At 42.0% G+C, this 20,822-nt stretch overlaps 1 protein-coding gene across 7 annotated transcripts in view; it reads left to right on the top strand.

Annotated features, from left to right (window-relative positions):
• Positions 1-20,822, top strand: part of RIMBP2 (RIMS binding protein 2) — a 352,577-nt gene that overhangs the window by 209,190 nt on the left and 122,565 nt on the right. For all 7 annotated transcript variants that reach the window (XM_030582927.1, XM_030582926.1, XM_030582925.1 and 4 more), the window contains one exon: positions 11,282-11,371. In XM_030582927.1, coding sequence (XP_030438787.1) covers positions 11,282-11,371 — 90 coding nt within the window. The remainder of the gene's footprint in view (positions 1-11,281; positions 11,372-20,822) is intronic.

Below are 20,822 nucleotides of genomic sequence, written 5' to 3'. Positions count from 1 at the left end.
TATGTTATCTTCTCATTTATAAGTAAAGATAAATGTTAAATTCTACCTATTCCTGTGTTAATATTCGAGAATATTAATATTCAGCCTCGTGGCTCTGTTTCTCATAATTAAGGCTGCGATTTTGTCACGGAGGTCATGGAATCTGTGACTTCCAAAGACCTCTGTGACTTCAGCTCTGGTGCCTGGGAACTGCAGGGTCCCACCGCCTCCCTCAGCAGCAGGGAGCTGTGAGATACCCCTGCTGCCTGAGGCAGTGGGCCCCCAAGCTCCCATCTGCAATGGGCAGCAGGGGTACCCCTCAGATCCCAGCCGCCATGGGGGGGTACCCTACAGCTCATGGCTGCTGTGTGGGACAAGGGGACCCCCGCAGGTCCCTGCCAGCCACAGCATCAGAGAGATCCTCACAGCTCCCTGCCATGGTGGGGGGAGGTAGGGGGATACCCGCAGCTCCCCAGCCATCACAGCAGGGCAGGGGGATCCCGGCATCTCCCCTGGCCACTATGGGTGGGTAGGGGCCCCCGCAGCTCCCCTGCTGCTACAGCATGGCAAGGAGAGCCCTGCAGCTCCATGCCACAGGGAAGGGGGCAGGAGGACCCTGCAGCTCTGAACCCCATGAGTGGTGGGGGTCCCTGCAGCTGCCCAGTCCCTTCCCATTTTATCATGGATATTTTTGGTAAATGTCAGAGACAGGTCACGGGCTTCCCTAAATTTTTCTTTATTGCTCATGACCTGTCTGTGACTTTTACTACAAATATCCATGACAAAATCTTAGCCTTACTCATAGTTCATCTTCACAGCTTAGGGGCCCAATCCTAAGTGTGTACCCTCAACTCTCATTGATTTCAGAAGGCACCTAGGATGCTCCTGGATCCCATTCTTATCGTACTGGCGTGGTAACAAAACTCTGCCACTCAAAATAGATTGGGAATCACTGCATCGGGGGAGCATTTATTAACAATAACTTAACTTAACATTGCAAACATGTACATTTCTGATCTACAGTTCACCATTCCCCCTCTCCCCCCGCTTGCTTCCAATGCAGTTTTGCAGAACATTCTATGTATGCTGCCTTGTATTTTCTGGTTTTATTTTGTATTCGCAACAACTGTTCCTCTCAGCCAATCAAATTCCTTAAATATACAACACTAATTCTCCCTTATTCTCTCAATCATCATCGTGTTAATTACTTGCAAGGAAAAACTGTAAACCGCTATGGAACCTATGGTGCCTCCTGGCCAAGTTCTGTAATTTCTGTCCACACTGAATAGTACTTTCAACAAGTAGCTCCAGTACATACTACTCCAGATGAGAAAACATTACAAAATCAGGCCTTAAAAAAATGTAGATAGTGCTCTATCTCAGGGGTTCTCAACCATTTTCTTTCTGAGTCCCCTCCCCCACAACATGTTATAAAATCTCTTCAGCCCATCTGTGGCACAACATCTAGTTTTCTGCATATAAAAGCCAGGGCTGGCATTAGGGGATAGCAAGCAGGGCAATTGCCCGGGGCCCCCGTGAAGCTAAACTGCTTAGGCTTTGGCTTCAGCCCTGGGTGGTGGGGCTCAGGTCCTCGGGCTTCAGCCCCATGCCGTGGGGCTTCAGCTTGCTGCTGAGGGCCCCAGTGAGTCTAATGCTGGCCCTGTTTGGCAGACCTCCGGAAACCTGCTCACGGCCCCCCAGGGGGCCCTGAACCCCTGGTTGAGAACCACTGATCTATTAGACTTTAGAGTGAGTCATTTACAGGGCAAGAAGATGTGAGAAAAGATCACAGAGTTGTTGTTTTTTTCTTTGAACACTTGTGTCTCAAACAATTTCATATTATTATAATCTTGGAATAATTCTAGTTATTTACCATCTGACAATACAAAGTATAGAATTATAATCAGCAAGTGTTCCAATATTTTCAGTCCAGGACACCTGTAAACACCAAGCTGTCTTAAGAAAAATATAAAGCCCGAAATAAACAAAAACTAGTATATACCATCGTTTTTTTTTAAATAAAAGTAATTGATGGATGAACAAACTAGCACACAAGGCAACAGATGCCTTACTCCAGGCAATGTAGAACCTTGTTACCCAGACGGTAGTGTCAGACTGTGTTAAATCTACAGAAGTCATCCTCCTACTGTGAATTTTCATAGTCAGTCCTTCTCGTATCTGTTGGGGGGATTTCTAGTTTTGCTGTATTTCAAACCTGAGCATGCGTTTTGCTTTCGTTTCTATGCTTAAAAGATGCAACTGATATATAAGGTAATGGTTTTTTTGTTTTAATTTTGCATAGATGTGTGTTCATTAATGGACTTGTATTTTGTGCAGGGTGCTACTGAGGGTACATGTTTAAAGCTATGCAGTTCCCTAGGTTCCTGTTAAAAATGGAACAATGCTGGGAAGGGGTGGGGGCGAGGCTGGGGGAGTCCTAATTTTCCAACTAGATTTACTGCACTGTTTCCAAAAGGGTCACGTGTAAAATATGCTTGTTTTTAAAATGGCATGTCTGCTTGAGAACACCTAGAACATTGCTTACACTCAGCTGGAAGTACCTTTGCTTTTAAGACCGTTGTTTAATATATTATATTTTAGAAGTTGGTTTTCAGGTTTGTTTGTTTTGCGGATGATTCTGTATGCGGCGCTGGCATGTGTGTTTGTGTCATTCGAACACTCAGATAATACACATAAGCAAGACTTGTGTTTCTCACTTTTGAACAAGGAAAGAATTCTCATTTTAAGCTAGTAAAATCTAAGCTCCGTACTGTAGTATCTACATTTATTAGAAAATGTTTTTTAGGGTTTTGGGGTTTTTTTGTGCATCTAGTCGATACTAATCTGTTCCTCATTGTCACAGCAAATGATTTCATTTCTATGAAGGGATATTTCTAAATTAAGCTTCTGTTGTTTGTTCTCTTATCTTTAATTTGCAGCATTCATCTCCCTGTTTGCAAAAATTGTGGATGCACGTTCTCTATTATCAGAGTAATAATGGAAGCTGCTTCAAGCCCTTGGTTTTTAAAATGGATATTTGCTTAAAGACATCATTAGAAAGGGGTGACAGGCTGCTTAGCTAATAATTTAAATGCATTGTCAAGACTGTAGAGGCTGATGAGAAGTTGCTTTGGGAGCATGAAAGACTGTTTTCTTTTTACTTGCATATTCGTCTGGTAATGTTTAATCAGTGTTCTCCTTGTCGTATGTTTATGTACAGTGTCTTGGAGTATTGGCTTGATGAGTTCTTAATCTTCAGCCTACTCGTCTTTATCAACAGCTGGGGGAGATTGACTTGAATAGGTTAAACATTAGACCTCATTTGACGCTGTAATAGTATGTGGCTATATTAATTAAATGATCAGAACTGATACTCACTGTGAATAAATGGTTGGGGGGAAGGGGAATTCTCTAGTTTAAAATAACAGAAGATGCAGCAGCCCAAAGCTATTTGTATAAAAGGGAAACACAGAAGGGGTGGGATTAGAACGATTTTAAACAGGTTTCTATTTTAAATTGAATTGGGTAGCTGTCAGTCTGGTCAACAGTGGAGAAAACCCTGAATCCAATTTATGGAAGCGCCTAAACTAACTGCACATCTTCTTCAAGCCCAACACTGAGATCAGTCTCTCTCTGCACAGCTCTTTTAATTTTTTTGGCAAAATAGCTCAGAACAAGTGATGGTAAGGCTGTTGGAACAGAAGATCCTGATGCTGAGTGACAAGCTAGAGGCAACGAGGACATATCTGACCTGTTGCTAGCTTGTCTGTCATTTGTGATGGTGGCCCCCTGCATTTCTTGACCTTCTTCCCTCTCAGCAGGAGGCTGTAAGGGAAGGGAGCTGTGTCTGGAATTAGCATTTGTAAGAGCTTGAATGTAGACGTTGTCACTGTAGAGAATGATTGGAATCACAACCGTGGTAGTTGCACACTCTCTCTGTTTTAGTTATGTTTGCTGGTACTAGATACAGCACACATGAGAAATTTATATATTTTTCTGTATACGCTATGGACATTTGTAGTTGTTTAAATCCTTGTTCCTTGTGTGTAAAAGGTGGTGTCTGTAGCTGTTAGTTACCCATTAAAGAAGGGGCAGACTGAAAGAAGGAAAAACAGGTCTAGAGGTACTGTGTGCTGGCACGGACTGTACAGAGTGAGTTTAGCATGGGAAAAATCATGTGGGTTGTTGGTATGTCACTTTCTTGAATAAACAGAACTCTCATTGCAGGCATATATTTGATGGTTGTTTAACTGTTCTTCGTCTTTATACTCCCAGCTCACCAAACTTATCTAGGCTATAGAAGTTTCATAGTGAATGCCCACAAGAGCATCCTAGAGAGATTTGAAAATGAGATACATACTTCATCGAAATACTTCTCTGCGCCCTTATCCGATATCTGTGTCTCATCCTGCAAGGTCAACAATCTGACCAGGGCCGGCTTTAGGCCGATTCCCCCGATTCCCCAGAATCGGACCCCATGCCTGCGCCTAAGAGGGCCCCGCCCCTTAGGCGTCTTTTTAATTTTTTAATTTTTTTTACATACCCAGCGGCGGTCCGGTCTTCGGTGGCATTTCGGTGGCAGTGGGTCTGGAGCAAGTGAAGGACCCCTCGCCACCGAAGTGCCAGCGAAGATTCGGACCGCCGCCGGGTATTCGAATCAGGTCCCCAGTTCCTAAAGAATCTGACCATACAAAAGACACAAAAACAGTAAAATAAATATTTTGAAATGAAAAAATTAAAGTTAGTGCAACTCACAGTGCAAAAGCTCAGGCTTGGCAGCTCATTTTATGTTATTGTCTGGGAGTGTTTCCCCAATACATTTCAGGCTCATATATTTTTCCAAAGTCCCAAGTACATCCCATAAGTTGCAAAAATCCTGTTAAAGAGTTGAAGGGTAAACATAATAATAAGGGTACGTGTAATAATAGTTTGAATTTCCATGTGGCCTTCCATCCAGAGACAGCAAAGCACTACTTAAACAAAGTATTGAATTTAGTAATGAATGTGTTCTGTAGTGAGAGTCTGTGTTCTGACCAACCACCTGGGGAGACTGAGAGGAAGAGGGTTGTGCACGGAGGAAGCATGGAAATGATTTAGGCATAAATGGAATGGGATGCAGCAAGGAATGTGCAGGGGACGGAGTGCTGCTCTTTGAAGGCAAAGAAGTGTGGGTGGGGATAGCATGAGACATGTCAGAAGGCTTCAGAGGGGCATAGGTTGGAAAATACGTATCAATGTTGAAAGCTAGCAGTGTGAATAACTGTCAGCACCAATGCATACCTCTTCTCAATCTTAGCTACTTCTACCACCCACAACCTTAACTCTAAAATTAATATGAAACACCAGCTTGGGCATGTTTATGCACACACACAGCACATGCATGTGTGAGTGTATAGCCATATGAGTGTGTATCCAGAATTCCATTCTGAAATTTCTGTGTAAAAATTACTACCAAATTTGGAACAATTACTAACAAATTGATTGTGCATTTACATACATTGGGTGCTAACAACAGAGATTACTCATTAACAAAACTTATTCTGTTATAGGAAAACATGTCTCTCAGCTGCCATTTGTTATCTGACATCCACCTCACTTAACATACATCAGTACAAACCAAAGAATAGAGCTCTGTATAATGTAATTTATAAAAGCCATGCCAGTGCTATATTAATCTTCAAAATACGTGGACATACTGCGTAACTACTAACATGGTCAGAGTTAAGACCGAGTGTCAGTTTTTCAGGATGAAGGTGTAGGTTCTGAGTGATGGTGGGGAAGCATTTGAAGGGGAACTGATGGGTGACATGCAGGCGGAATATTGAATGATTTGGTTGGTTATTCCTGTGACTTGCTGGATCAACAGAAGCATTCTTCCATTGCTCTACCTGAGTCTACACCAGGGGTTAAGTTGGCAAAGTTACTGCTCTCAGGGATATATATTTTTTCACACCCCAGGGCCCTATACTATGTCAACCTACATTTTAATTGTTGACCAGACCTCAGAAGTTCCTGTATTTGCCATTGATTTTTTGTGTGTGACCTTGGATATGTCATTTAACCTCTTTGTGCCTTTACCCTGCATTTCTGAAAGAGAGAAGATAAAGGTGTTCTAAGAATACATCTATTAATGTACGTGTGGTGCACCAATACTACCGTGATGAGTACCATCAGAAAGCTTATAAATAAATATCATCATTGTAGAAATTTCAGGAAAAGACCTGAGCATCTGAGTGTCTTGATTGTTGTGATTGTGGGGATGTCTACGCTTTGGAAATTATACTGATATAGCTAGGTTGTCATAGTTATGCTGGCATAGTGTAGATGCAGCCTAAGCCAATAAAGGAGTTTTCTATTGATGTAGGAAAACCACCTCCATGTACAACGCTGGCTGCTACATCAACAGACGCATTCGTCCGTCAACATGGCCATGCTGCATTGGGGGCTAGGTCATCATAGCTGCATTGGTCAGGGGTGTTGACATAACTTAACTGTAGACCAGGCCTGTTTTTTTCCTATATATTGTTCAGGCTAGAATTCAGCCCGCAGATGCTGCTGTCACAGATAATTCTTTATCCCTAAAGTTGTATTTGTGATGGGGCGCCGGGGCGGCTGTTTACTTTGGCAAATGTCGTGAGGCGGTGTATTCTCTAAAGCAAATCAGTGAAAGAAATGACAACCATAGTGAACAATAAATGTAAGTGCAAACAAATAGCTTAGAACTAAGGTCCAGTGAAACTGAGGTGGTTACTGTCCTATTTTAGTTCATCCACGCAAATAACGTGATAAGAGATCACCCACGAAAGCTCATGCTCCAATACGTCTGTTAGTCTATAAGGTGCCACAAGACTCTTTGCTGTGATAAAATATCTCTCTCTTCAGGTGGGATTAAGGGCCAACCAAATGGCTCTGTGCTCTGTCTCATAAACTAGTTTCCTTTCTGGAGAATTAAAACAGTCTGAAGCATGGTGGCCTAGTTTTTGCATTCTTTTTATTTTTTATTTCTGCCTGATTTCCTCATAATAATAATTGTAAAGACTAGATTAAGCGTCTGCTGCAGTAACCAGTGTTACCCTACACATTTAATTTGCTCAGAGTTTGTCCAACTGCCGTGATTATTATGCAATATACACGACGAACATCTGTACTATTCCAAACGACAATCTTTATTTAGCTTATCCAAAGGAAGGTACGAGTGACTTGATGACATTCTACAAATATCTATGGGGTCAGAGATTTCTCATAATTGAATGGCTCTGTAGTCTAGCAGAAAAATGTGTAACAAGATCCAGTGGTTGGCAGCTGAAACGAGACAAATTCAGACTAGAAATTAGGTGCCAATATTAGTGGTGAAATCAATTACCATTGGGACAACTTGCTTAAGGATGTGGTGGATTCTCTATCACTTGAAGGTTTTAAATCAAGACTGGCTCTCTTTTTAAAAGGCCTGGTCTACGCTGGGGGGTGGGTGTCGATGTAAGATTCGCAACTTCAGCTACGGGAATACCGTAGCTGAAGTTGACGTATCTTATTCCAACTTACTTCCCATCATCATGGTGCGGGATCGATGGCCGCGGCTCCCCCGTCGACTCCACTACCACTGCTCGCTCCAGTGGAGTTCTGGAGTCAACAGGGAGCGCATTCGGGGTTCGATATATCGCGTCTCGACAATAAATCAATCGCTACCCGCTGATATGGCAGGTAGTCTGGACGTACCTGAAGATATGATATAGCACAAACAGAAGTTATTGGCTCAGTGCCAAAATCAGTGAGATGTTTTGGCCTGTGTTATACAAGAGATCATATTAGATCGTAACAATCTTACAGCAATGATGATTTTATCTATGCCACATAACAAATGTGTTTGGTAATACATGAATTTCAATGTCAGACTATCGGTTCCTCACGGCCTTAAATTGTACGGGTGAAATCCTGACCCCACTGAAGTCAATGGCAAAAGTTCCGTTGACTTCAGTGGAGCGAGTATTTCACCCTTTTGAATCTATATTGAGATCTAGTTCTGCTGAAGACACAAGCTATCTGGGATAAGGTATGTTACCTTCTCCCTCCATTGAACTGTTTTCCTTTACTTCATATTTTGCCATTTGCTATGACTGTCTTAGGGCCAGATCCTTCACTCATTGGGCTAGATCATCAGTTACTGTTTAGTTGTCCCAAATCCATTGAAGTCAGTGGTGCTATATTGATTTATACCAGTTGAGAATCTAAGCCACTGAAGTCAATGGCAAACCTCCTTCTGTCTTCGGTGACATGGGGTAAGATCTATAAAAAGTAAAGAGTAGGTGACATGCCTTATTCTCTGTAAAGTACAGTGCAAATTTATGGTTTTGTATAAATGACTTTTAATGCTTAATAGTGCAAAAAAATTGCATATCCAAGAGTTTGTTCTATTTTTGTGCAGTTTGCTCATGTACTAAAAATATGTATTGGCTTAGTTCACAGCTTTTAAAATGGAATACAAGCTATGAAATTCTCCTTGTTTTGCCCCACAGAACTGTCTAGCATCCCACAGAGTATGACTTGCACTTTTAATTGCATCCTGATCAACGGATTAAACAGAATTTGAGAAATTATAATTAATGAGTTTCTTATGTGTGAGATGATACATCTGCACCTAGGAGACTGAATACTCTGCAAACTGCAGCCTTTCTCTTTTTATGCTCAACGTAGTAGCAGTCAATATTTAACAGCCAGAGGAGAGCTTCAGAAAAGTCAGGGGAAGACATCTTACAATTGTGCTGGGGATGAGAGAGTCAGAATGGTATTTTAATATGTAAAAAATTAGCTGTGCTAATTACACTGAATATCAACCCCTTTCAAATTCAGCCTTGTGCTTGAGGTTCACTGTGTTTGTGGGCTGCAATCGAGCATAAAGAAGCTCAATAAAAGTGGCTTTTTTCACACAGTATGGAAGCCAGTTAGGCGTCTTTTAGTCCCCGGTTCCCTCCAGCATGCAACTTTGAGCTGGTTGTAAAAGGGGGTAGGGGAGTGCAAGAGAGCGAGGAGGAGATGTAAAGCAAAATTCTAAATTCCAAAGTTGTTTCCATTTAACAGAATTCGAAATGGACCCATTTTCCATTTTATTGTGAATATTTTGCATTTATTTTAACTGGCATTTTTTAACTGAATTATTATCAACATTTTTTGTTTACTGAAAACCATATTCTCTTACTCAAGACTTGAGTTTTGGTAAACAAAAAACGTGGATAATGATTTTGCTTAAAGAAAATGTTAGGTTGAAATATGGAAAAAATTTGAAATGGAATTTTTTGTTTACTGAAAAGCACATCTTATTGAAAATCTGTTTTTTGGTAAATAAGAATTGATAGTGATTTTGAAAATGATTTTGTTTGAAATTTCAATAACATGTTTGGTTCAAAATATTGTGAAAAATTTGCAAAAAGTGGAAATTGTTAATGTGAAGGATTTTTCACAAAAAAGTTTGCTTTTTAAAAGAAATGTTCACAAACAACATATTGCGTGTGAAAACTTTTGAGCAGTAGTATTCCAGCTACTTTGCCTGATACCTAAGCAGAGTGAGAAGAGTTCTGTCTGCCAATCAGATCAGTGGAGTTTGGGAGCCATGTTTGGGGGCCAGTGGGGCTGTTCAGAGGTTTACCAACCTAGTGATTCTTTTTTCTGACTTGAGCTGAATTTTCAGCTGGCACTGTAGTAATGAAAACCTGTGGGTCGGGCAGTTCCAATTTACATAGATCAGCAAAAATCCTAAAGTTAGCCCCAAGATTGCAACTTTCATCAGGGGTTAATGTCAGTCTGTTAGGTTTTTAAATTAAAATAAATAAATACATGAACTGACTGAATGTGTTGTACTTTGATCTGGTTTTATTAATAGAACAGAATCTAAAATCTACCCTACTGGAAAAATTCACAGCTCAGCCAATATAATTGCTTTTTTTCCCCAGCCCTTTCAGTCAAGTCTCACTCATTGCCAAAATGCTTTCAGTAGTCATTCTCCTTGGGATGGCTCTGAAAGACTTTGATTTCATATAGTCACCATTCTTGAACTTCTGCAAAAAAAGAGGTTTTCAGAATAGGCAGAGGACCCTGCCTGATTTAGGATTTACATAAATTCTCAGTTATGTCACCTGAAATAGCCTCTTTTGTTCCCAAAGACTGAACTTTTTTCTTTTGTAACCACCTAATCTTTTGTGGTTTGTTAACTCTTCTTTATTTCATGATTCTTATAGTGCCATTCTGAGGGGTATAAAAACCCCACACTAGGACGGAAGGGGTTAAATGAGGATACTGGGCCCAGCTAGCCCCGCCCCTCCAACCCTCCAGAGCATGCTCCAACTGGAGACAGCCTTCAAAAGGGAGCAACCCAGCTCAGAAGGGGGAGACTGGGGAGGAGTGCAGACCTACCCTGAAGGTTCCTTCTCAAAGGGGTTGGAGAAGCCGCCCTGAAGGAACAAGCCCAGCCGGGGCTGGCAGTTTTGGTTTCCTTTTTACTTTTTCTTTTCCCCTTATCTGGAACCAGAAGCTGAGGGAAGGAAGCAGTGATAGGAAGCAACTCACAGAAGGTAGCTCAAAGCCCTCGGCTAGAGCCCAGTGGAGTAGGTGGGCCTGGTCTCCACTACCTCTGCCCCACGACCGAGTAGATGCTAACTGCTAGGCTCCTTGGCCCACCGAGGACCCCATTACAGCCATGTTGCCTGCTGGTATACCTAGCTACAGCTGTAGATAACACCTGGGGTTATATTCTGAATTTCTGTTCTCGTGTCTGAAGTGCCTATCACTGTGGTACCCAGGTGTGATATGTGGATACTAGAAAATGGAGAGAATTGCTCCTCAGTAACTGCTGACTCTCTGTGGTAGCTGTGGTATATTGTGAATTTCTGACTTTGAGGGTCCTGCTGGTTTCTTTTCCCTTCTGGTTCTTCAGGAAAAGCTTGGGCAAGAATCTTGCCATCTTCAAATCGTGCTGCTGCAAGGGTAGGGCTCTTCATTAACTCCATGGGAAGTTGTGTATTTCAGTTGTCTGGTCTGTGGAGCTGAGTCATGTCCCTTCATCTGTGTGTCTTTAATCAGATTCACCCACTTTACTAACTCCAAATCCCCTATTGAAAAATGTGGTGGCTGTCATTTATAATCTATAATAGCCCTGCAGATTTTGCACCTTCAGGACCTTCGGCTTTGTGCCTGACTGCACTCATAGAGGTGTTTTTAATATCCAATAAAGCACACCCATTGATTATTTAAGATACATACAATTTAAAAGACTGTAGATGAGTGGCCTGTAACACTTTTTCTTCTGTTCTAGGAAAATGAACTGAAGGATGCTGTGCAAGAGAAGAATCGCTTGAGCCTTCAATATGCTAGTCTTTCCCACAAGGCACTGCAGTATGACCAGGTAACGTCTCAGTATGAAGACATGCTAATAGAATTCTCACATCCATTTATCATTGATGCCACACTGCTGAGCTGCTAAAAGCAGACAGCACAGTCGCGCTGCTTCTCTGCTAGTGACCCACGAAAGACATTAAAATGTTTTGTTTTAAAACCACATTTGAATTCATGAACAGTGTATTTTTTTGTGAACAAATGTTACTCCCCAGAAGAAAATGAATAATTAAGACACGCTGACAAACATTGGTGCGGTGTGATTTGTCACTGAAGCATCTTCTCATTGTACTCTTAAGTTCCTGTGCGGTTTTGGTGAAAATTGCTGTTTGCAGTGGTTTTCACTAGAGCTTATCAGGAAATTATTCCTACCCACCCTATGTAAATTTTTGACAAAAACAATTTCCCCCGTGATTTTTGTCATTTTTTCTTATTTTTTAAATCAAAACTGACAATGTATCAATAAATTTCATTTTAACCACTTCTAGTTTTGACTCTCTGGCATCTAATTCTCTGCCATCTTGTGCCTGCCTAGTAGACAGTATGTCTGGGGAAGTTCATGAACCCCTCAGCCTGAATGGCTGGGGAGGGTGCAAGGCTGTGACCTATGACTGGTGCAATCTGTGCTCTACCTCTGTTCATCTAGGAACTCAGGAAGAGATTGTGGTTCCTGAGGCACAGTCCTTCTGGAACCTTCCCCTGGAGCTCTGCACTCAGTCTAGCTATAAGCCTTAACTGGAGCAAGATCTGACAAGAAAACAGTGATAAACTGAACCTTTCCCGCGAGTGATTAGCTGTGGCCTTTGAGGGCCAAGCTGTAGCATCTAGCCATTTGCCCACATTGGTGGGAAGGGGGGAGGTGTTGTGCTGCACTGCTCCAGAAGAAGTGAAAGGAGAGATTGTGCCCAAACAAGGCACAATCCCACCCTGTCTGGCTCGATGCACAGAAAAACTGAGAAACCTGCATTATCCTTTAAGAGAGTTCTCTCTGTTGTCTGCTGTGCCTGGCCTGTACTGTGAGGCAGTTTGAGGCAATGCACTCCTCCCTCAGGGAGGACACCAAGGGAATTGTCCCTGCATTTCCCCGAGTGGAGGGGTTATAACTGCAAGTGGCTGCATGGAGCATGTGAGGTGGGAAAAGAGGTACCTTGTGGCTGCACAAGGGATGCTCACAATCTAGTCCTTAAACAAGTTTAGATTGAGCCAAAAAATATGACTCTGGACTGGATTCTCACATTGGCTTAGAGGGCTCGTCATGCACATAACATTACTCCTGAGGACATTCTGTGCCAAAACATTAAAAATTCTGCAACAAAAAAATTAAAATTGTGCGCACAATATTCTAAAATTCTGCAAATTTTATTTGTCAGTAAGTGTGGAGGCTCCAGCACAGCATTGGGGAGCACAGGCCCCTGGCTGCACAGAAGTGGGAGATCACTGTGCAGCTCCCCTCCCTTCCCCCCAGGACACAGATTCAGCAGTGAGGCTGCACTCAACCCTAACACAGCACAAGGACCGAGCCTGCCCCAGAAACACCCCAGAACCCTGCCTATCTATGCCAGGTGCACCAGGTGTGGGCAGGCAGGCTCAGCAAGGCAGGATTCAAGTGTGGAGGGGCTTAGTGTGGGGTGATTCAGGTGTGGGTTGAGAGGGTTCTGTATGGGGCAATCTGGGTGCGGGTGGCTCAGTGAGGGATCCAGGTGTGAGGGGTTTGTTGGGGGGTTCTGGGTGCAACAGTAATGGGATTCTGCAGGGGGATTTGGGTGAAGGTGCATGGGGCTCGGTGGGGGGGTTGGTCTGGGTGTGAGGGGATAGAGTTCAGCAGGGGGGTCTGAATGTGGGGGCTTAGTGGGAAGTCCAGATGGTGAGGGAGTGGCGTTCAGTGGAATGAGGATTTAGGTGCAGCTGGTTAGGGCTCGATGGTGTGGGGATCCGGGTGCGGGTGGCTCATCAGGGTGTCACAGGTGCAGGGGGAGTGGGACACAGTGGGGGGAGGAGGGGGCTGGGCTCTGAGTGTTGGGGAAGAGGCTTGGCGAAAGGGTCTGGGTATGAGGGGATCTGGATGCATGGGGATTGGGCAGATGGGGGAGCAGCCCCCTGCACACAGATCCCTCCCCCTGCAGCTAAGGACCAATGGGTGCAGGAAGCAGGGGAGGGGGGGAATTTGCAGAGCTTCCTGCAGCCAGGAGAAATCTGGGGGATGGGTCTCACCCAGCCCTGGATGCTGTGCAGGGGAAGAGGAAGTCCTGTCCTCTCCAGCCCAGCTGGGACTAGCAGCTGAGCCCAATGCAGGGTAGGAGCCATCTGCCGGGTCTTCCCCAGTCCTGCCTCCTGATTTCTCTCTCTGCTGGCTGCCATGGGCCCAAAAAGATACTGCTGGGGAGGGTCACATGACTGCTCTTGTGTCTTCCCTTTGCTTCCCTGTCAGAAAGTCATTTTTCTGTGATGAAGTAAAGAAATCTGTGGGGGACATAAATTCTGCACATGCACAGTGGCACAGAATTCCCCCAGAAGTAACTCATATCAGAGACGGCAAGAACACTGCAAACATCAAAGATTAATTGGAGTTGGTTGCCTAGCTCACTTAGGCCCCTTTGACGTGCATGTTTCAAATATGTAGGATCAGGACTGAAATTCTGAGCTAAAACTTGCGCTGTTTAATCTCTGAGCCCGCCGGGACTGGTTGGTTAAGGTGAAAGGTTGTGAATAAAGGGTAGTATGCATGTACTGTACGACTTCATACATAGCACATGGTCTCTAAACAGAACTGAAATTTTCTGCTCTTCAGAGCAGATTGGAGAGGAATCAAAATGGTTACTATATAAATCAGTAGCATAATAATATTTTGGGATGGAAAGAGGCCATATGGCTTATTTAGATCTATCCACCCATCTGTCTAGTGTTTCTCTCTCATGACGTTTTTCTTCTAAATACCTTTCTAGCTTAGTTCGAGCATCATCCTTTCCCCACTACCGTTATTTACAGAGCTTGCCAAGTGTACCCTTCACTAGCCACATAAAGATAAGGTCCATTTCCCATGCAGTTTACATTCTACCTCAGACAAATGTAGCATGTGTGGCTAATGCAGGGAGGGCTTAAGAAAGTATAGAAGAATGTTAGCCCTAATTACCTTTATTGTAGTTGTAGTTGTAGTAGTTGTAATAGCAATAATAAATTAAAGCTACAAAGCACCTCTCTCTGCCCATGGTACTGAACAACCTTGCAAAAACAAATTTAAAAAACAAAAGGGTGAAATCCTGGCCCCAGTAAAGTTGAGGCAAAACTACCATTGACTTCAATGAGCTCAGATTTCACCAATTGTTTTTATTTATTTGTTTGTTTGTTTGTTTGTTTCTTAAGATGTATAAAATGCAGCTCACTGCAACTCAAGTCGTGCTCTGGGTACCCATCCCCACATTCAAAATGACAGTATAAATATAAACAAGGGACTTCCCATAAGTAGATCCACTTCAACACACACTCACCTCAGCTGTGTTAACGAAGGAGAACAGCATGCCTGAAGGTTAACAAATCTGGGCTCTGGCCAACCAAGAGAGGGCTTCTCCAGGGATGACCCTCAAGCAGCCCCATCGCCTAGAGATTAAAGAGGTTCTGGCTCCACTGCTTCTGGCTATCTGGATTGTGACAGTATATCAGGCAGAGAGAAACTACATCTCAGTTAACCCACACCATTTAGGGCTTTATAGGTTAAAACTAACCCATTAGTAGTATTAGTATTGTAGAGTTTAGGAACTCCAGTCCTGGACCGGACCAAGGCCTCACTGTGCCAGGAACTGTACAAAGAACAAAAAATAGTCCCTGCCCCAAAGAGTTTGCAGTCTGAATTCCACCCATTTCAAAAAGGAAAATTCAGAGATCATCTGTCCCCGAAGACCTGTTTTAAAAAATAAAATAAAGCCAATTGTATATGAAGTGAGTGCCTGAGGAAAAACCGAAATGTGACAGAAGGGATAGATAATAGGGTAACAGCAGTCAAATTAAAAGAGAACCAATTGCTCAGAATAAAACCATTCTAAGCTGTTTTTAAAGTTAGGAGATATGGATTATTTGGGGTTCTACACTTTAGGCCCTGCCATAGCACAGGCACAATTACCTGCAGACTGAAGCACCTGTGGTGAGCTCCTTTAAACCATGGCCTGTGGCCAAGCACAAATACCATCCAGGAGATCCATGGAGCAGGTCTCAGACACACCTGGGACGTTTAAAAGTCTCTAGGGCCCAGTCCTGCAAAACTTCCCATTGACTTCAACAGGAGCAGGCCCTCAAAATACTTGCACTGGGTACCAGGAAAAGAGCTGTGACATCAGAGGCCAAGATTGAGACCCCTCACCAAACAATGCTATTGTGGCCCCAAAGGGTAGATCCTCAGTTGGTGAACGTTGTCAAAGCTCCGTTGACCTACATGACAATTTACAGCAACTGAGAAGTGATGACAGTTTAGGCCGGCTGAGCATCTGTCTCTATACTTACGTCAGTGGAGCTATGACAATTTATTCGAGTGTGTGTGGTGGTGTGGACAGTATTATGGAATACAGAGAGAGCTTTCAGCATGTATGGAGCCATTTTCCTAGCACAAGTTCTCGCTCTGCTTTCTGAGTCAGGCTTGGCAATCGGCTCACTTGTAGCTGTGATTAAGAGAGTGAACTTCATTATCAGGATTCTTAATTACAGATGCACAGAGGTGGTTTTGCTCTGCTCCTTTCTCGAAGTCTGCAAGGAAATAATTGGTTTTCCAATACAAAAATACTTAATATTCTGTGTGGAATATTTTTGTAGGCTCCCATGAGCATGTCGCCTTCTCAGATTGATAGGGCAAAAATAATTAATTGGAGGGTATAAAGTAAGGAAGTATTTTTAGGAAAAACTGTGAAATAGAAAAATTTAAAGTTTAATGATAAATAAACTAATGTTAGAGAGAAAAACCAGCCGTGAGGCAGAAGGGTATAGTGGTCTAAGCACAGGGCTGGGACCTAGGAATTCTGAATTCTATCCTTAGATTTGCTGTGTGGATTTAGGCAAATCGTGTAACCTTCTGTGCCTCATTTTCACTGATAAGAGCCATGGGAGTATGGATTAGTTTGTCTAGTGTTTTTGAAAATGTAAACCTCTACACAACTGATACATATTAAAGATAGGAAGAGTTTTAACTCTATTAAAGATCAGCCCTCAAAGAGAAAGAATACACGTAAAATAAACTCACATACAAATAAGAACCATTTTCATTTCTTTTTGTACAGGGTTTATTTTTTAACTCATTAAGACTTAATTTTGAAAAACGGGCACCTAAATTGCCCCAGCAATTCTATGGACACAAATGAGGATATATGCATACAACCAGGGCAATTTTGTGTGAAAACAGGCCAAACCTGTAGAGGAACTATTAACTGTTTTGTGCACAGCACAAAGGGTGAAAAATTCATTCCTGTGCAAAGGGCATCACTGAGACTATACAACACTTAAGCCTCCAAAATAAGTCTTAAGTGGTATTTAATTGTGCATAGCTCTTGTGCAGGCCCTTTGCCTAGGGGAGAAGTTCCTTCACTATGCAAATATGCAGGTTTTGCATACTGAAAGTGAGTGCGCTTTATGTAGGCTCTGATTTGGTTGCTTGCTGATATGGATATATAAACATGAGGAGTGTATACATTGCATGTTCAGAATATGTTTCTAACATATATATTTTATATGAACAATTATGAATGGAAAATGTAACCTCTTCCTCATATGGGGTTATGTTTTCTCAGAGACATTATAGTAGTATGAGAAGTTGGCTGGTTCACTAACATCCAGTATTAAAGCAGAGTATTAGGGTGCTAATCTCTGTAACAGGTAAATTAGTCAGATCTCAGTAGTTGTGGTCTGCCTATGGCAGAATAAACTGCTGGCCTGCAGAGAGCATTTATCAGTGTAAGTAAACTGTGTTTGGCACAGGGAGAAATGTTCTTTCACTGCTTGGCTAAATGAGCTCCTTACCAATGAAATAAACTGCAGTATTTTTCTAGTAACTCCATAGTCTTTGGATTTAAGTATTATGAAAAACTGAAGATGCTTCATTAATATTCTAGATTTCATAACCAACCCAAGTGACAGAAGTGTTTGATGTGTGGTAATATATGGAATGAAAAGCTTTGTTGATAACACACTCATTTGTGTGCATTTAACGCAGAGTCATCACAGAGCAAAATGTTCCCAGTGTTTCTCTCATGAAATCATGACTGTTTACTATGGATCTATCTAGGTCAACTGTCTTTGCCACTGGGGGCTTTGATAGATGTGCTCAATCTGTAATTCAATTTCATGCATATCCCATATGTTCTTAAACAGACGGCTTGTTGGAGAGATCATTAAAATCACTTTTAGTGCATATTTTGTAAAACAAAAATGAGGGAGTGATAGACTCCTGGACTGCTCCGCTGCTGTTCTTGGTACTGTGTATAAGAAATCATATCACAGTTGTCTGTGTGATGTAATGCAAAATCCTCAGGAGGAGAAAGTCCTGGTCAGAATGTGCTGTGGAAGTACAAAATATTATTATTATTTACGGAGATGTGTTTCCTCTGTTTCTTCCCAAGGTGCAGAATGAAAATATGCAGAGATCTTTGTTTATTAAATCCTGAACCTCTAAAGGAGCAGGTTTGGATACAGATTATTAGGACTATTTTGATAATCATTGAGCTAAAGTGTTTTTTATAGGGCTTTGAGATACTTGGATGAAATATTCTCTGTCTGACAGGCAGATAAAACATATGCAGATTCCACACATCTCCAAGGTACATTGTCAGAAGAACTCTGGGATGCACTGTCTGGTCCCATGGCCCTTTATTTCCCATATGAAAAAACATCCACAGCAGAAACATGCAATGCTCACCAACACTTCAAAGAAAATTTAAAAAAAAAATCCAGGTAACTGTTACTAGTAGACATAAGAAAACTGAAAATCCTTTGGTAAATGGATGTACCATATTACCAGGTAATCCCTTGTCAAAATCTAATTGGGATTTTTTCAGCTACACTGTAGAATAAGATTTATTATTAAGGAAAATGATAAATTTATGAATGTACAAAGTTTCACTCCAGCAAATAGGACATTAGGTCTGATGCCTCTCTGTTATTCTGGTATAAATGAGTTGTGAGAACAGAATCTGACTTTAGTTTGTATTTTCAAATACAATTATTGTAGGTGAGAGCTCGTAACTATTATATAGATATATCATACTAGATACAATTGACTATCAATAAGCTTCTTGAGAAAATTGTTAGTGAAGTATACATACATCTATCTGTCTTCTATATCATATATCTCTCTCTCTCCTGGAGATTGAAACAATAACGCCTAGCTATTATATAGTGCTTTTCATCCATAGATCTCAAAGCATTTTACAAAGGAAGTTAGTATCATCTCCATTGTATAGATGGAGGCACAGGCAGATGAAGTGACTTGGCCATGGTCATCCACCAAGCCAGTGGCAGTAGAATAGAACCTGGGCCTCCTGGGTCTTGCTCTAGTGAGTTATCCACTGGGCCACACTAACAAGTTAAACGCAGTTTTACTAATTCAAAATGCTGGATTAATTATGACTCCATCTGACTTGTCAGTTTGTCATCAGTAATAGATATGAACCTTATGCTTACCTGGGGGTAGTAGGCTATCACTAAAGGCTTGTCTACAGAGGAAAGCTTTTGGAAAATAAATTAGCATGTGCATTTAAAGTGCAATAGCTGTTCCACACTCGCAGCCGAATCCACTTCCACCATGGATTATGCTAAACTGCACAAAGACACTTTTAGCACAGAACAAGAGTGTCCACTTGGGAATTCATTTGGAATAGCTATTCCACCATGGCTATTCCGGGTTATTTCCCCCAATAGACAAGCTCCACATCTTAAAATCCAAATAAATTGGCCCTAAAATTGCCTTTTCTGTATCACTGGGTTGCCGTTTTTTGGTCATCGTCTAACTTTACTGCAGGAAGTTCCTATTTTAACAAAACCATGTGTTTCTCAGATATAGTCCTCATATAAATCACCCATATAGGTGAGCAAAGACTGGAATCGAGGTCCTTCTGATCCAAATGCATAGACTTATAACTTTTAAGCCCTAGTCTAAAGGAGATTTGTCAGAGTTGGCAGCATTATCCTTGTCCTTTCTGTGGAGCAGCCACTAGACAACACCATCACAAGCTCAAGACATAAAGCCTATTTTACTATTACTTTCATTTAGTTTTATAAAGGTACTGCAGTTACTTTCTGTGTGTCAATAGGCAGCTGTTCTCATCCTTTTAAAAGACCACCCTTAAGATTTAGGGTGCCTTCAGTAATGCTTGCAAACTTAGTTGTGAAACAACACTAAAAGAGTTGCATCATGATGTTTCATGTATGTATGGTGAGAGAGTGCCACCACACTCCTGCCTTCTCGTGGTCCTGCCTCCCACAGTACATATAACCATGTTTCTCACACCCTCCTAATATCTCCTCTAGCTATAATTAGCATGCACAGTTGCTGGCAAGTTACCTTTGTAAACCAGAGTCAGGCCCTTATCTGTGCTTTCCCGAGTACATCACCGTTCCTGTCCCCTTCGTTCCTTATGGACTGCATCTGAAAACATATAGTAGCATGAATAAAATCAAAATAAAATTGCATAGCCCTAAAGAAATGCGTGTTTCCTTGTGCTTTTTTCTTCCTTTTACCCTTTCTTTATTTCCTTCTCTGACTGTCCTTTCGCTTTCATTCTTTTCCTTTTATATTCATGTCATTTCTCTGTTCTGCTCCTACCTTTTGTTATGTTTCCACTTTTGCTTTCTTTCCCCAGTTCCCTTTCCTCTGTTTTTCCCATTTCCCCCTATACCATTTCTCCCAGTTTCTATGTAGTCTCTCCACCTCCTTTTTCCTCTTTACTTCATGTCTACCTACAACCTGTCCCAAGTCTTTTTCTTCCTTTGGTGTCTCTTCACGTCCTTCCCACTAAAGACATCCTTTACAAAGTCTTCCCTCCCTCCTCTGACACTATTTATCATGATGTCTCTTCTGTCATGTCTATCATGACAACTCCTGCTCATAATAGCTCTCTTCCCATCCCAGGACACTGTCTTCTCTTCCTGGACTACATTCCTATGTTCTCTTTACTCTTCCCCCCATCTCCCAAACCCTTAGATATCCAGCTGTACTTTCTCCTTCTCTCCCCCCTCTGATCTCTCTCTTTTTCCCTCTTTTTCTCATGCCAAGATAGTCCCCGATTTTTGGTTCTTTTGTGTTTTTTGTGTGTGTCTTCTTTACCTGCCATGTATTTTTAGATGACAGAATTGAGTGCCCCATGTAACGACCTTAGTTTGGTCCTGGTTCGAGCCTAGTATTTTTCAATTATCACAATTAAATAATTATTTTTTTCATGCTGAACTGTACACCCCTTCTTGGAGCTTGCTCCAAACCTTTGTGCTTCATC

This window comes from Gopherus evgoodei, chromosome 13 (assembly GCF_007399415.2).
Source record: "Gopherus evgoodei ecotype Sinaloan lineage chromosome 13, rGopEvg1_v1.p, whole genome shotgun sequence".
NCBI lineage: Eukaryota > Metazoa > Chordata > Testudines > Testudinidae > Gopherus > Gopherus evgoodei.
This window is presented reverse-complemented; position numbering and strand designations above follow the sequence as displayed.